Below are 17008 nucleotides of genomic sequence, written 5' to 3'. Positions count from 1 at the left end.
TACTGATTTTAGCAAGATTATGATGATTGTAGTAAACTGAACAGATATTTTACTGATTTTCGGATGACTGAACATAATCTTTTAGATAATCATGTTGCAGTAACTGATCAGATTCTATCCTCTAGAATTTTGAGCATGCATGAACCTTGGGAAGTGAAAAGACACCATCATTTAACTACAGTATTTGAAGGGGTTTGTAACCATTAAACCTTGAATATATACCATTATAAATATAGAATCATGCAACCATATGTTTTTCAATTGTCTTAGTAGTATTATCACTAAACTTTCTTCTAAATTCAACTATGGCAAGAAAGCTTTCAAATCTGAAGTTGAAAACCCTGGTTTTTTATGATGATTATAGTGATCATGAAGATGAAACAAAGGACATTGGAAAAGAGTTAGACCTTCCCTTAGAGAAACTGAACCTTGGTCCAAAAAAGAAACTCCTTGTGCTTAATCTTGGAGGGCTGCTGGTTCATAGAGTGCATCGTCGCGACTGGTTCACTGTTGAAAGCTACAAACCGGACTTAGTTTGTGGAAATTTCTCAGGTTTGAGTGTGTGTGTTGTGTGTGTAAAAAATGATTTATTGATGTTTGGTTAATTGTGATGATCTTTATTTGTTGGTTTAACTTGTGTTGTGATGCCTTGTTAAAAGCAGTTTTCAAGAGACCATTTTGTGATCAATTTATGAAGTTTTGCCTCGAAAGATTTGAAGTCGGACTATGGTCATCTGCAATGGAGTTAGTATTTCAATTAAAATGTTTTAAACCTAGTAAGTTAATAATAATTTCTTGAAATTATTGTTCCTATAGCTTTGCTTTTGTCCGTATAATAGGAGAAACATGGATGCTATTCTAGACAACATCATGGTTGGACTTCGACGAAAGTTGTTATTTGTATGGGTAAGTGGCTTTCAATTTAATCTAGCAAAGAACTCTTTTTGTTTATTGAGGTTAAATTAGGGAAGTCTTGCAACAACGTTAAAGTTGTTCCATTGTGACCTATAAGTTACGGGTTCGAGCCATAAAAACAGTCACTGAAGCTTCATCAAAATAGGTTGCTTACATCACCCTCCCTTGGGTGCGCCCCTTCTACGTATCCTGTGTAAACGTGGGATATTTCGTGCACCAAACTACCCTTTTAGGTTAAACTTGAGAAAGAAATCTTAGAGCAACGGTAAAGTTGTCTCCATATGACCTATAATTCACGGGTTCGAGCCATAAAATCAGCCACTAATACTTGCATCAGAATAGGCTGCTTACATCATCTTCCCTTGGGGTGCAGCCCTTCTACGCATCCTGTCGTGCACCAAGCTACTCTTTTAGGTTAAACTTGAGAAAGAAGCCTTGGAGCAATGGTAAAGTTGTCTCCATGTTACCTATAACTCACGTGTTCGAGCCGTGAAATTAGCCACTGATGCTTGCATCAGAAATAGGCTGCTTACATCACTCCCTTGGGGTGCGGCCCTTTCCCGTATCTTGTGTAAATGCGGGATGTTTCATGCACCAGGCTATCCTTTTACGTTAAATTTGTGAAAACGAACAAATCTTTTGAAATTTCATTTGTTTTGTAGGATCAAGAAAAATGCATTGACAGTGGCTTTAAATGCTTGAAGAAGAAGGACAAGCCCATATTCTTGAAACAAATGAAGAAAATATGGGAAAACAAGTATCATATCCTTCCTTTTCGTGGGGGAAAATTTTCAGAATCCAACACACTTTTGATTGATGATGAGCCCCACGTAGCTCTACTTAACCCTGTACGTTTTGCATTTCATTGAAAACTAGAGTACGAGATTGGCTATAGACATAAGAAATCTCTTTATAAAAAGACTAACTTATGATAATTCTTGTTTGATTTGCAGCCTAATACAGCGGTTTTCCCTCCTGTTTTCAAAGTTGGAAAAGGCAAAGACACGTTACTTGGTAATATATTCTACTAGTCCATGTTGACGGATTGAGTTTAACTTTTATACACTGTCAAGTCGTTTAGAAGTGATTAATTTATATTTTACACATATTGAATAGGTCCTAACGGCGATCTACGGAAGTTTCTGGAAGGTGTAGCAGATGCAGATGATGTTCCAACGTACGTGAAAGAACATCCTTTTGGACAACCTGCAATAACAGCTTCTCATCCTGATTGGAATTACTATGTTAAGATAATTCTCCGTTTTGGCATAAAAAAGGAAGCTTCTGAAGTTTAGTCATTGAGATTTTACTTGATATGGGCTAAAACTTATATAACTATGTTTTACTTAAGGTTTCTAAGTACAACCTATTGTCACAATGTCAATGATCTACTACTGTTTGCTACAATATGTGAGGAATGGTTCCCTCACCTATGCAATATAAATGTCTTTACAGTTTATAACTACACTCAAACGTCTCTATAACGGCTGCATTGTTCCGATATTTTGGATGTTATATTGAAGTGCTACTATAAAGGACATATATTATAGCATAACATAATAATAGATTCCGGAAAAAACTTGACTTTTATAGTGAATGGCTGTTATATAAAAATAGTGTTATAGAAAAGTCTAATGTACTATGTCCCTACTTGCTTTACTAATTGCAACAAAGCCTTTGAGGAAGCATATATAACATAGATGTATATGTTGAACAACCAACCAATCAACGGAAGTACTCTATTTTGAAGCTTGCTAACATTGACGCATTAAAATAAAATGAGGTTACAACGTACTCAATATATTCTCACAAGTGAGGCTTGAGGCGGATAGTATGTACGCATACCTTACCCCTACCTTGTAGAGGTAGAGAGGCTCTTTCCGAAAGAGAATACAGCCTCAGAGAAACTGCATTAAGCCTTTCACAACTAACTAGGCATAAAAACATGATATAAATATAAGAATAAGTGAGTCCTCTTGGACTTCCCACTGACATTAGTGCGGTGGGGTTGGGGCGTTTAGTATGCATGCAGACCTTACTCCTAATTTGTGCGGGTAGAAAAGCTGTTTCCAAAAGACAATACAGCCTCAGAGAGACGCTGCATTAAGCCTTTCACAACTAACTGGGCATAAAAACATGATATCAATATAAGAATAAGTGAGTGTTCTTGGACTTAAGACTGACATTAATGCAACTATATAGCATCTGTTCCTAGGTAAAATCCTTCAAAGAGAAAAGAACAAAGATCTGTATAGACATTACAACAACCAGAAAACAAAAGATATATTAGCCCTCTTCTAGTCATGTCAGCATACTTCAAAGTTTCTAAGGCATTCCTACAATGATTCCTCAAGTTACAATCAGCAGTCAGGAAAACAAGGAATCAGCTAAATGGAAAAGAAACTATCGTCGAGTTTGCTTTCCCGACTTAACAAGCTACTCCATAGGTATAGACAGGTTAATATCAGGATATGGTCTCTGCTCAAAAGTTGGTTCCGATCCATTACAGTCAGAAGTGTCGGTAGATGTGGAATTTGGCATATCTTTGTTGCTCGTGCTGTTATCGACCTCTCCGTGGTTTTGCATTGGTATTTGAGGTGCCTGAGTTAGAGTCATGTTGTTCACAAGTGGTGCATGTGATACAGGTCTTACCATTGAAACAGGGTCCGGAGAGCTGTGGATAACGGGAGCCATTCTTGGTTCGACTTGGTGATGCTTTCTTTTATTGTGTTTTATAAAAGCATTTGGCATGAAACTTCCGACCACCATCTAGCGACATAAGAAGAAATGGCATCAATAAAGGGTATGCTATTGATGTTGGCTGTGGACACGTACAACAGAAAAGATAATTGGCCTACAATTATTACTCCGTATATAATAACATAACAGGACTTACTTGGATGGGGCTTGCAGCGATAAGTGAACCAGCAATACCACCACCAATAACACGGCCATCTGGGCCAGCCAATGAAACACTTAATCCACCAGACCTACTTTTCATGCCACCATTTTCAGAAACAGTGTAAGATCCAGTTAACGCTAAGATCTCAAAGCGCCCCTGCATCGGCAGAGTAACTAAATATGAATTTTCCAGGATATAAAAGGCAATAACTCCTGTTTTCTCATAGACGACATAACAACTCTTAAACAAAACGCACATGAGAGCTGAGGTAGCAAAATGATGCAATGAAATTCAATGGCTATATAATTACGTCAGCAAGTGTATTAGGTTAGTCATTCATGGGAAAACCTAGAACTGCTTTTCCTTTCTAGACTGCAAAAACACTTTTCGTGCTGAAGAGAACAGGCATGTAAACTGAAAAGAATTAGGGAGCATAAATTAATCCAAGTGAGACGGCGATAGGACATCTGTGATCCGACAACCATTTTCATTCAGACGTGTAGTGTCAACTCTATTTGATCCTCGCCTTCCATAATTAAATGATGCCAATCTGAGCTTAAGTTTGGCTGCTAACAACAATTTATGGGGATCTTTGTTTAGTCATTTAAATTTGAATTTTGGCAGGATGGATCAAACTCAGAACTGTTGTTTTAAAATAAGAACAGCACTTGAACACAATTATCAAACACAAGGAAATAAAACATTAGGCAGAAGGAGAAACACGATTTCTCCAGAATGGTGGACACTGATTCATGCTTTGTACTGTAACAGAAGCAAAGCCCTTTAGAATGAACATGAAAATAGCCCAAATATCGAGAGCTGCAATACAGAAAGTAAATCTGGGAACCCCATTTGAAGGAAATTACTAGAACACAGAAGAGAAGTTACGGCAATCAGTTAAAGATGGGAAGCTCATGCAATAGCACACTTGAACTTCCTAGTGATGGAGATATCTTTGATCCTTAAAATTATTGTGCTTTGATGAATAACCACTGGAGCACCCTATGACGCTTCTCTACTTTTGAAGTTCAACCATGTAAAAGCAATATGGCATTCAGGCTGCACGCCAAAGTTTCCTTGATACATTGATTCAGACAATATATACCACTCTCCTATGAAGTGTTTTAGTCCTAACTTATGGTGTAGATCACAGATACACACATGTAAAGGCGAAACTAATCAAGGTCACCAAGTACACTGCGGGATTGATTTAGTCAATTTCCTATAAATGGTGACACAAATTTTCAAGACCAAATAAAGTCAAGTTACAAACAACTTGTTTTTAATACCCGAGAAATCCCCGAGGCTGACTAGCGCACGGTTCTAACTTGTGACGTGAAACTAACACATCACTCAGGTGCTCTTACTACTGAACCAAAGTCCTGGAGGCAGCAACTACCCTTCACCAGCTATAACAACATTTTCGCAGAATATATACTTTATCAAATAAAATAAAAAAGAAACTATATTTCCGCAGAGAAACCATCTTTTAATTTTTTAGAGCTTGATCTTGAGACTTTCTTTTTTCTTTATTGCTTTGCTTTTTTCAGGTGGGGGTGGTTGAGGTAGGGCAACAACAATAACAGAAGCATCCAATTAGCTAAACCTCAGTAAAAGCTAACACAATCTTAAAAAAGATACAAGGTATACAAGATTAAGAGAAAAACAAGAATAGACATGCCTCATATGTCAAGAGACCACCAGAAGAACCAGGCTGACGAATTGTAACATTAGAAACAGCCCCATTTGCAGACAAAACACAGATCCCTCTTGAACCCTTCTGCACAAAAGAATAAACCTTTCCAGCCACATCCTAAACCAGTACATAACACAAAACATTTCAGATCTGAAAAGGAGATCCTAGTATTTCATTTCATTACATCATTAAAGACACAAAAAATAGACATCAAAAAGAAAAAGAAAAGAAAAGAGAAGAAATTACCTCTCCAGTATGCACAGTAACCACATGTGGCATAAAATCCCCTCCAGCTGTATGTGCAAACAGCTCACCTTCAAACACCAAAAAGCATATCACTCTTACGTCAGAAAAATCATTAGGTAAAACAAACTAAAGCTAACAAAACCAAATCTTGGATTTTTTGCCTTCCTCATTTCAGATTCACTTAACAACAGCAACTCAGTGAAGACAGACAAATGGGGTCGGTGAAGGATAGTATATACGCAGAACTTACACTATTCTGATAAGTTAAAGAGGTTGTTTTCGATTTATTCAACAACCCAGTGAAGACACACATGTTGGGACTGGAGAAGGTAATATGTATGACCACCTCACCGTTAACCCGGAAAGGATTTGAGGTCTAGGTAGGTTAGTATGTACGCAGACGTTAGCAGTCTTGAGACAATAGAGAGGCTATTTCCAATTCATTCCAAAATAAAAAAGACCGCTCTAGGGTTTTTGTCCCTTTAAATCAACAAACATATAAAGATTAACTATTATTTTTTAAGGAATTAACAGATCTTTGAGCAAAATCTCTTAACAGAACTTACCCAAAGAAGCAATTAATTGCAAGTTACCAGAAGAACCAGAAGGTCTGCCACGTCCTCTTTTAGAGGAAGAAGAAGAAAAAGCAGAAGAAGGCGGTGACGTTATAGTAAAACCTGACGGTGGTGTCACTCCACCACCACCACCACCACCAGCAGCAGGTGACGTCACTGCCGCCGCCGCCACTGCTGCTTTAGCTGCAGCTGCTGCTGCAGCAGCTTTTATATATTGAGGTGTTAAGTTCCCTTCTGCATCATACTTTCTTGGCCTCCCTCTCTTCTTTTTCTCCCCACCACTACCCACTACCCCACCACCCCCACTACCCACCACCACCCCTACTACCCCCTCAGTTGTTGTCATACCCATGTTCATGTTCGTGTTCATATTCAGCATTTGTTGTGGCACAACCCCACTACCACTGCCACTTGTCAAACTCCCATTGGCTGCTACTGCTGTTACTGGTGGTGGTTGGGGGTGTGGTGGTGGCGGTGGTGAGTCATATTCTGAGTTAACACCGAGTGAACCAGATTCTGTACTCTCTTTGTCTTCCATTTCCATCATTTTTTTCCCTAAAAATAAACCCAAAACAGAAAAAGAACACAGTACTGTGGGAAAAAATCAAGAATGTAACTTTAAAATTTAAATAGAGATTAAATTAAAAAATAAAGGTTTGGTTTGAAATAAGGGTTGGTAAACAAATGGCGCCAGAAGGGAAAAGGGGTTTTGGAGATTATTACTACTATTTAGTTTTGATTTTCATAAGTAAAATTTTGTTTGATGTTTTTTGGAGTTTGTAAAGTTGAGGTTCCCTCCATTAATGGGGTCAATGAAGAAAATAAAAGTGAAGAAAAAACAACTGATATAGTAATTGCCCCTTGTCTGGACTCTACACCTAGTACTTGTTAATTGTGATGAAATGTCCAAAATGTCCCCAGTTTACTTTCTATGTTCTCATAATTACCCTTTTATATTTTTTGCCTTAGATAAATGACAAGATTTTGTTTTCATTTTTGGAGATTTATGATTTTATGAATTATAATTACCAAATCTCATTAATTTTCCATAAATAGGAGAAGTGGTGTTAAAGAAAATATTACATGTTATCCTATTCACTCATTAGAATATATAAAATATCTATGTTATATATATTGATAGGACAAATAATTTTTGCATTAAACTTTATTGAATTTTCACTTTATTCTCTGGATTATATTATCAGCTTGATATGAAAGGTTACGTATTACTTTTGGGGCTATGCATAATATGATAAATATTGAATTATCATATCAAAATATAAAAAAATGGTATTTAATATTCAATATTTTGGTATTTAATATGGTATTTATTTTAAAATTTTTAAAATTTTCGTATTAGATATAATATTTAGTATTAAAAGAATATCGATATTGTACTGATATATGTAATAAGTTATGCAATGCATATATTATTGATTATAGCATATCAAGTTATATAAAAAAAAATTGTTTCACACACGGTGTCCGGTACCCACATTGGTACCCGATTAAATACGGATTCACACAGAGAAGTTCCACATTGGGGATAAAGCGCTTCAGAACAAAGGCGATTCCATACCCAGGGATTCGAACCCGAGACCTCTGATTAAAAATGTATATAATACTTTTCTTTGGCATTCACGTTGACGTTGGCAATCCTTGTTGTATTCTCTAAGTTTAGGAATTAACTATAAGCAAGTAATAAAGACATTTTTAATAATTAAATTTACCGTGTGATGTACAAATTTCTCTTTATGTGTTGATACTTTTTTTTGAGTACTTTAACTAATGAGAACATTACAGTTTATGGCTCTATCAATTAGCTAATATTCAAGTCGAACAAATTGAAGCTGTCGGACCGAGTAAATCAAAATTGAACGGGAAAAAGCCGAACCATTAATTAGATATGGTATTGCTATAACATTTTAAGAAATCAAATATCAAAAATACTAAACTAAAATACTTAAATACAGCATCATATCGTATCGACTGACGAACAACACTGATTACTATAGTTCGTATTTGTCTCATGATTTGCACCAAACTTAAACTCGTAGTATTTAAATTTATTGGGATTTGGTACGTTTGAAATTTGAATTATTGTAATATCTTTTCTTTTTTTTTTGAATAGGTGTCAATAACTTGTCTATATTATCATGAAATTCCGGAAACGTTATAATTTGAGTGGAAAAGAAAGTATGTGCATAGTATTTTCTTTATCAGTAAAAAAAAGAAAAAAAACGTATGCTTTTGGGCCGAAAATGCAATCCCTTTAATCATAATGATTCCTACTATTATACCCTTTTTCTTCCGTTACAAAAGAGAAAAAAATTTAAGATTAAGATGTATCTGTGTCAAATTTTATTTTAAATATACATATTTAATGTTCATCAATATTTTATTAAAATATTTAAAATTTCAAGGAGGTTTCAATTTCTGTAAAAGTAAAATATATTATACATTGTTATTTATAATCTTCAACATAAAAAGTTTAAATGATAGAATTTTCTTATTGCCACATTTTAAATATGATAGAGCAAAAAAAAAAAAAAAAAAAGAAATTAAGCTCACAACAATAGTGTAGGGCTGTGCATTATATGGTAAATATCAAATTACCTTACTTAAATCGAAAATATTGGTATTTAATATAGTATTTGGTTAAAAAAATAGTATTAAGTATGATATTTGGTAATACTGAAATATTGACACCGTATCGAAATATATACTAAGTTACATAATTCACATATTATTGCTGATAAAGATTTTGTCAACAGTTAGTTGAGCTAAGAACTTTTTTAGTTTTGCATTTGTGGGTACTTTAATTAATGAGAATATTATTGTTAATGGCTTTATGCATTAGCTAGTATTCAAGTCTAATAAAGTGCAAGAATCGGGTCGAATAAATCGAAATTGAAAGGAGAAAAGTCAAACTATATCGAGTTCAATTAGGTATGGTATTGGTATAGTACTTTAAGAAATCGAATACTTAAAATATCGAACTGAAATATCTAAATATTGTACTGTACCAACCGACTAAACAATAGATTATTTAATAAAAAAAAGAGGTATACATGTGAATAGTGAAGATCAAGTTTCAAAAAATATTTTTAAATATTGAAATTAATTTTATAAATAGCGGATACATGCTTGATAAATATATTAAAATTATTTATTTGATGATATGCACTTTTGCATGTAAAATCCCTTAGCATTTTATAACGATTCTTCTGAAATCAAGTTAATTTCCCCATCACCCCATGTTAATTCATCCTTTTATATTTTTATTCTCATTCAAATATTAAAATTAGATATGTAATTTTTAAATAAAAAAATCGGTAAAAGTACATTGCATTCGATATTTCTAGAAGTTCAACTAACGGAAATAGAAAAATATAAAGAGTGAAAAAAGACGTGTACATTTAAAAGGAAGAGAGAGAAAGAAAAGAACACGTTAATTGGTAGGGACATAAACGACCAAAGAAAAATAAATTCAGGGGTTAAAACGGCCTTTCAGAAAAAGAAAGGGGTTAAAACGATTTTAAATTATTGTTTTATGCAATTAAAAAAAAGCCGGTGAAAGTATTCAAACCACAAAAAGCCAGTCAACCGATGATGTGCTGTTAAAGCTTCAACTCCTGCAATAAAATAATGCTTTATTTCAGTTTTTATTGCTAATAAAATGTACAAATCCCTAAACAGAGTCATATCTTCCCATTTAAATATTGGATACTGAAAAATCTAAATTCGAGAAACATTGGGTTTGCTTATTTCTCACTATACCAGATACTTTATACATTTTTTTAAGAAATTTAAGATATATAAAAGGAAAAGAAGAAAAATTCCAACCTAATTATGGCCTTCTCAACTGTAATCTTGACTTCCTACCTAATTACTCCTTGCAAAATAATAAAAAGCCCCTTGCTTTTAAATCTAATCAGAATATGGACACTTTAAAAATTAAAAAAAAAAAAATTAAGCCATTCCCCTCAAGTTAGTAGTGTTAATGGTTCAGTTCAACTGGTTATTTAGAGAAATTTATGTCATATTAATTTTTTGGTTATTCAACTAATCCAAGAAAATGGAGAGATCGACGATAATGTCTCATATCGTATTGGAGTAGGGTGGCTGAAATAGAGGCTCGCATCTGGTGTCATATGTGATAAGAATATGCCATTAAAACTTAATTGTAAGTTCTATAGAGTGGTTGTTATACCAATTATGTTGTATAAGGCATAATGTTGGTCAGTCAGGAACTCACAAGATCAGAAGATGAAAGTAGCAAAAATAAAAATGCTTAGATAGATGTGTGGCCATACCATGAGAGATAAGATTAGGAACAAAGATAGAAGGCAAGGTGGGAGTGGAATCTATGGTGGATAAGATGCAGGAAGTGAGATTGAGATGACTCGAACATGTGAATAGGAGGAGCATAGATGGCCCCAATGAGGAGGTGCGAGATGTTGATAGTGTTAGATCTAAGGGGAGTTAGAGGTAGACCGAGGAAGAATTGAGGAGATATAATTAGACATAATATAATACATCTTCACTTCACCGATGACATGACCATATATAGGAGAACATGGAGGTCGAGCATTAGATTAGTAGGTTAGCATGTTGCCTCGCGATCTCTCTCTTTTTTGTGTAAGAGTGTGGTTCTAGTTTCGAGCAACTTATTGCTCCCTCTTCTCATTGTTCTTTTATTATCTTATTCTTTAATTTTGTTGCTACTATTGCTTCTTTTACTTTAGTTTTATATACTACTTTTGTCATCAATACTTTTTTGTTCTTTAGTATTTTATCATACTTTTTTTAAATCTATTTTGGAAATACTTTTCTTAAGTTGAGGGTCTATCAAAAATAGTTTATCTATCTTGTATAGAGGTAATGTCTGCATACACCACATCCTTCGTAGACCCAACTTGTGAAATCATATTAAGTATGTTGTTGTTATTATTGTATTCTTTTTTTTTAGTAGTAAAAGGATTTACATATTACTGACTAGACAGAGTTTTGCATATTACAGGCCAAAGTGACATTGGGGCTGTGTATTCCCTCAGACAAACAACTATTGTCACTTACAATTTTTGATTTCCTGGGGTTCTAAGCATATTGCACAAAGAGATAGGTAGTTGTTTTGACGAGTTACATTTTTCGCTCATGTTATTGGTTAGAAGTTGCTGCACAAAAAACGGCGGTATAACAAATAATTTTGTTCTTCCAGGATTATATTGTTTTTTTTTTTGGTTTTTTACTTCCTTGGCTAGTGCATCATGTACTGCATTTCCTTGCCTGAAATCATGTTGTAGTAGAAGGCCCTTCTCCTGGTGCATTAATAACCTGCAAGAGTATATCAAATTAGCTAGTATTGTATGGCCATTGTTAATAGTGTTGATCACTTCTGTTGAATTTGTTTCCACTTCCAATAGGAATAGATCAAACCTTGATGTCAATTGTAGCCCCTCCCGGAGAGCCTGCAATTCAATGTGTAAAGGATATAGAGCATTATAGTATTTGTGGAATCCTAATATCTATTTTTTCGTACTGTCCCTAAACACTCCACCTAAACCACCTTTTGTTTTATCGAATGCTCCATATATGTTGAGCTTTGTCCATCCTTTTTGTGAAGCATGCCATTTAATTTGAATGATTTATATAAATATAAATAAAATTAGACCTTTTTGAAATCATCTTAGCATTTTGGTTTTTCTTCGGTTATGATATAATTTGATAATTTGGGTAATTTAATTTTAAAACATCAAGTAAGAGTTGTAAACTTGTATTGTCATTAGGATATCCCATTTGCAAATTTTGAGTATGATAGGACAAAAGCAAAACCATGAAGTTTAATTTTGTAGATGGCATGGTCAAAGAACTATAATCAATAAGTAATTAACTAATTGTTATCGGAAGGAGGTTATATAATTAGTCCAAAGTTAAGGGTAGAAGTGGAATCAGGTATGCTGGATTTTTCTATATTTTATGTTATTTTATAATTATATTGAGTGAGTCCTTTCAATTTTCAAATAAATATTTTCCAATATAATGTGATAACATCTTCCGCGAGGCCCCAGCCCAAAAATAACGCCAAATGCAAGGCATGAATGGGGCCCGGGAAAACTGACATAAACTCCAGCCTCGAACCCCACATGGCTCCCATAACGAGGCCTCTGATCTAGGCCCATCTCCTGATGCAAAAGATCTCAGACATGGGGTATTGGACTGTAGGGCCGACAATGTTCAACTATTCGGGGACATCACTCAATTGGAGACTACCAGCCCAAAGAATCAACCCTACCCACACACCTACCTCTCTCACAGAGAAATCCTCTAATGGGGAAAACTCAACAAATCCCATGAACACCCAAGTGCCTCATCTGAAAACCCACTCAATTTCAAGTGAAAAGACACTCGCCATCCATTCCACAAGATACCACATTAATTTTGAATCTCTCTTCCCAGATACAATAACTGCTACCTCTTCCACTAACCAAGATTTGACAATAAAGGGCACAATTATGAATCAGACCATTAACTTAATTTCACCCATTACCAAAAGTAGCAAATCAAAAAACACAAAAATAGAAAAAAACAAATGCCACCTACCATTGTGACCTCAATGCCACTACCACCGACCACCTCCAAGCATCCTGGCTAGAGGTAGCGTTGCACGGACAGGGGTTAGCCTACAATTTCACCCTGGGAAATCAACCAATGACCCTGATTGTCCAAAATTCAACACACTTGGCGAAAGTAATGGTGGAAGCACTAAACAAGGCTTTGGCTGCCTTTGGTCCATGCCTATGGTAGATAATGGCGAATAATGAGAACATGCAGTCAAACATCGACCCACCAATGCTAACAACCTAATATCCCTAGCCTTCCAATCAATATTTTTCTTCCTAGATTCTGTAACGGAGGATCCAACAGCGAAGCCAGTCTTTGTGACCATCGAACCCTAAATCCACCAAGCCCCATTATTTTCTGCTAAACTAGGGAAGAGTACGTTTCCATCACTCAGCAACATCACAAGGGAAATCAACAAGGCCCTAGATCTCCTGAAAAAGAAAAGCCCATCAGAAACGGAATAAGCAACCTATGGTCCCCTTTGCACAGACTCTCTCCTACTAGACTCAGTTAGAGCGATAGAGTTCAGTATAGAGACCAGCGAAGTGCTAGTGTTATTGTGCCCCATATCGACGACCAAATATGGATTGAGCCTGGTGTCTTACCAATCTCAAGGAGTGACCAAGTCGCTTCTTAACCTGACTTCAGTTATCAACATGAGGGGAAAGACCCAAACGATTCCAAAGAGGACTTCACAAGGAATAGAGAAACCCCAGGAAATCCAGCTTACAACCATCCAACCACCCCTAATGAATTACATCATATGGAATGTTAGGGGTGGAAACCACGCGAGTTCAGAAGGCATTGCATATATATGGTCAAGCTACACAAGCCAGCAATGCTGGTACTGCTAAAGACCAAGATGGTTGACCAAAAAAACTAGCAGAGGAACTTCAGTTTGACCTGATAATTTAATCTCTGGCTATTGGTCTATCTGGGGGATCATTGTTATGTGGAAAGAAGATAGTGTTAGTGTGGAAGAGGTTTTCACCATCCCTTAGGGTATCCATGCCATGGTAAAGGTACTCCCTAACCATACCCTTTGATTATTTTCGGCCATCTATGCTAGTAATAATTTAGCTGAAATAAAGCTTCTCTGGTAGAGCTTAGTTACTATCTCCAAAACCTTCATGAACAATTGGTTTGTAGGAGGGAACTTCTACGAAGTCTTGAAAATTAGGGATAAATCTGGGGGCAACCCAATAAACCCTAGTTGCAGTAATTTGTTCTAGAATTGCCTTAATGAATGTAAATTATTAGACCTAGGCTACAAAGAAAGTAAATTCACTTAGTCTAATAAGAGATATAAAAATAGGTCTTCTCTGATTCTTGAAAGAATAGATAGGTGTTTTGCCAGTGAGAGTTGGATTTCACAGTACCCTAAGACTACTGTGATTCACCTACCTAGGATCCACTCTGATCACTGCCCCCATCCAAGTAATTCTAAAAGGGGACTCTTACAATAATGGAACAAGACCTTTTAGGTTTGAATCTATGTGGACTAGCCACCCAACCTTTCCCAGCATCATAAATGAGACTCCCCCTCCCCAGTTCCGCCATAATCCAATCCACTGAGTCCTTTATGATAATTGTGACTTAGTGGAACAGAAACACCTTTGGTAATATATTCCATAAGAAAAGAAGAATCTTAGCCAAAATTGCAGGAATCCAAAAGTCCCCCAATTATCAATTCAGCAGCTACTTGTTAAACCTATCGGGGTAGGGGTAAGGTCTGCGCACACACTACCCTTCCTAGACCCCACTTAGTGGGACTTTATGATGTCATTGTTGTTGTTGTTGTTGTTGTTAAACCTAGAAAATAACCTGACTAGTGAGCTAGACTCAATCCTAAAAAATGAGGAGGATTTTTTGGAAGATCAAATCTAGGATTAACTGGCTTGATGATGGGGATGCGAAAACTAGATTCTTCCACACTTTCACCCTCAATAGAAGAAGAAGAAGAAACATGATCCTTTCCCTCAAAGAAGAGAGTGAAAATTGGCTCTATGACCAAAAAGACATCAAGACATCCATAATGTCCTTCTTCAAAAGCCTTTATACCTCCTCACACTCACAAGCTTCCATTTCCACCACCAATCATCTGACCATGACCCATACCCTATCTGATTCTCAAATGGATAGATTGGATAGACCCCTTGAATTGGAAGAAATAAAAATGGCCATCTTCTTCTTCAAGCCCTTCAAGTCCTCGGGTCCTGATGGCCTACATCCTTTCTTCTACCAAAAGTACTAGAGCATTGTAGGTAACTCTGTAGATGACTTCTACAAGCAATGCTTCACTACTAACTCCATGGATGAGACCATGAATCAAACTCTGCTTTGTCTCACCCCAAGGTTACCCCAAGCTTCCATGCTAAAAAACTTCAGACCTATTGGACTTTGTAACACAATTTACAAGTTCATCACTAAGATCATTGTAAATAGAATCAAGTCAATGCTTCCTGACATAATTGGCCCTAGCCAGGCCAGTTTCCTTTCAAATAGGAGGGCCTCTGACAATGCTATCATTGAACAAGAGTACATTACTCACTTTAGGAAAATGAAAGGGAAGAAGGCTCACATGATCCTTAAAACATATCTGGAGAAAGCCTTTGACAGTTGGAATGGTCCTTCATCAGGGACACCCTTCATGCATTCAACTTTCCACCTGGACTGACCAAGCTAATCATGTCTTGCATTAGCTATTCTAGCATCTCAATCTTGGTAAATGGAGGTAAAATTAAAGCTTTCAAGCCCTCTAGAGGCATCAGACAAGGGGATCCCATATCCCCTTACCTTTTCATCATATGTATGGAGAGACTCTCCAGATTAATCGACAAGGCAATGCTGGACAACCAATGGCAACCTATAAGTATTAGCAAGTCTGGCCCAAAAATCTCCCATCTTTTCTTTGCTGATAACCTTACACTGTTTGCCAAGTCAAATGATAGGAACTGCACCACCATATTTTCTATCATGAAGTTCTTCAATGAGAACTCTGGACAAAAAATCAAACTTACTTAAGTCCAGAGTACTCTTCTTCTCTAACACTACCCAGGATACCATGGAATGTATCACTAATACTCTATCAATCCAAGCTACCACCTCATTTGGTAAATACCTTGCTTTTCCAATATTCCATAATAAAGCCACTAACGCAAACTTTCAGTTCATAATAGACAATATGCAATCCAAGCTGGCTGGCTGGAAGACACATTGTCTAAACATGACTGGTAGGACTATTCTGGCTAAGTCTTCCCTCAATAGTATCCCTAACCATGTCATACAATATATCAATTTGTCATAAAACCTCTAAGCAAATTGATAGAATTCAAAGAAATTTTATTTGGGGCACCACCCCAAATAGGAAAAAAAATGCACCTAGTTAATTGGGACAGGGTTACTAAGAAGAAGGCTAATGGAGGGCTAGGGCTCCAAAAAGTAGAATTGAAAAACAAAGCAGCCCATGTACATCTGGCCTGGAGGATTTACCACAAAGAGTTCTTATCTCTAAGCACTGTAATTGGAACCACACTCCTAGAACCCCTAAATCTTCTACATGGCAATGCATCCTAAAGGGCTGAGATACATGCAGAAAGGCTAGCAGATGGGTGGTCCACAAGGAAAACAGGGTAAGCTTCCTGAATGATGCTTGGATCCCTAATCAGCCAGCCATTAGGGATATGGTAGAAGGCCCTCTTACTCAAAATGACATAACTATCAAAGTATACACTATCTACACTTCATGGAACTGGGATCTCTCCCCCATCTCTATGGATATGCCCCCAAGTATCTCTAACATGATCAATTCTGTCTTCATTCCTCCCAACCATACAAAGGAAGACAAGCTAATCTGGGGATTGACTTCTAGCGGGTCTTTCACCAACAGTTTTGCCTACATTTTCCTTAGCAAAAGCAAGAACAATGTTGAAACTGGGGTGGAGGGGAACTTTCACTGGATATGGAAATTACAAGCTCCTAACAAAGTCAAGAACTTCATCTGGCTCCTTACCCACAATAGGTTACCTACAGGAGGCCACCTTAAACAAT

The 17008-nt window shown here is 36.3% G+C and overlaps 2 protein-coding genes across 2 annotated transcripts; one reads left to right on the top strand and one right to left on the bottom strand.

Annotated features, from left to right (window-relative positions):
- The first annotated feature begins 235 nt into the window (after positions 1–235).
- On the top strand, positions 236–2286 carry LOC104216849 (uncharacterized FCP1 homology domain-containing protein C1271.03c-like). Its single transcript, XM_009766984.2, has 6 exons — positions 236–552; positions 663–744; positions 840–906; positions 1578–1763; positions 1869–1929; positions 2032–2286. The coding sequence occupies exons 1-6, from the start codon at positions 306–308 to the stop codon at positions 2208–2210; spliced, it is 822 nt and encodes a 273-aa protein (XP_009765286.1). The 5' UTR covers positions 236–305; the 3' UTR covers positions 2211–2286.
- Positions 2287–3038: 752 nt separating this feature from the next.
- LOC104216848 (AT-hook motif nuclear-localized protein 7-like) lies at positions 3039–7145 on the bottom strand. Its single transcript, XM_009766983.2, has 5 exons — positions 6326–7145; positions 5760–5827; positions 5499–5630; positions 3812–3973; positions 3039–3684 (listed from the first exon to the last, which is right to left on the bottom strand). Exons 1-5 carry the CDS (start codon positions 6879–6881, stop codon positions 3352–3354), a joined length of 1251 nt encoding a protein of 416 aa, XP_009765285.1. The 5' UTR covers positions 6882–7145; the 3' UTR covers positions 3039–3351.
- Between the last annotated feature and the right edge of the window lie 9863 nt (positions 7146–17008).

Source organism: Nicotiana sylvestris, chromosome 7 (assembly GCF_000393655.2).
Source record: "Nicotiana sylvestris chromosome 7, ASM39365v2, whole genome shotgun sequence".
NCBI classification, from domain to species: domain Eukaryota; kingdom Viridiplantae; phylum Streptophyta; class Magnoliopsida; order Solanales; family Solanaceae; genus Nicotiana; species Nicotiana sylvestris.
Note: the sequence above shows the minus strand (reverse complement) of the source record. Positions and strands in the feature narration are given on the sequence as shown.

Excerpts from the sequence above, each read along its gene's own strand:
- LOC104216849 (XM_009766984.2), top strand. The coding sequence starts at position 306 with ATGGCAAGAAAGCTTTCAAATCTGAAGTTGAAAACCCTGGTTTTTTAT. Across the intron at positions 553-662 it reads AGTTTGTGGAAATTTCTCAG|TTTTCAAGAGACCATTTTGT; the intron begins GTTTGAGTGTGT and ends TGTTAAAAGCAG. Across the intron at positions 907-1,577 it reads GAAAGTTGTTATTTGTATGG|GATCAAGAAAAATGCATTGA; the intron begins GTAAGTGGCTTT and ends TTTGTTTTGTAG.
- LOC104216848 (XM_009766983.2), bottom strand. The coding sequence starts at position 6,881 with ATGATGGAAATGGAAGACAAAGAGAGTACAGAATCTGGTTCACTCGGT. Across the intron at positions 5,631-5,759 it reads TTACTGTGCATACTGGAGAG|GATGTGGCTGGAAAGGTTTA; the intron begins GTAATTTCTTCT and ends GTACTGGTTTAG. Across the intron at positions 3,974-5,498 it reads GTGGTCTCTTGACATATGAG|GGGCGCTTTGAGATCTTAGC; the intron begins GCATGTCTATTC and ends CTGCCGATGCAG.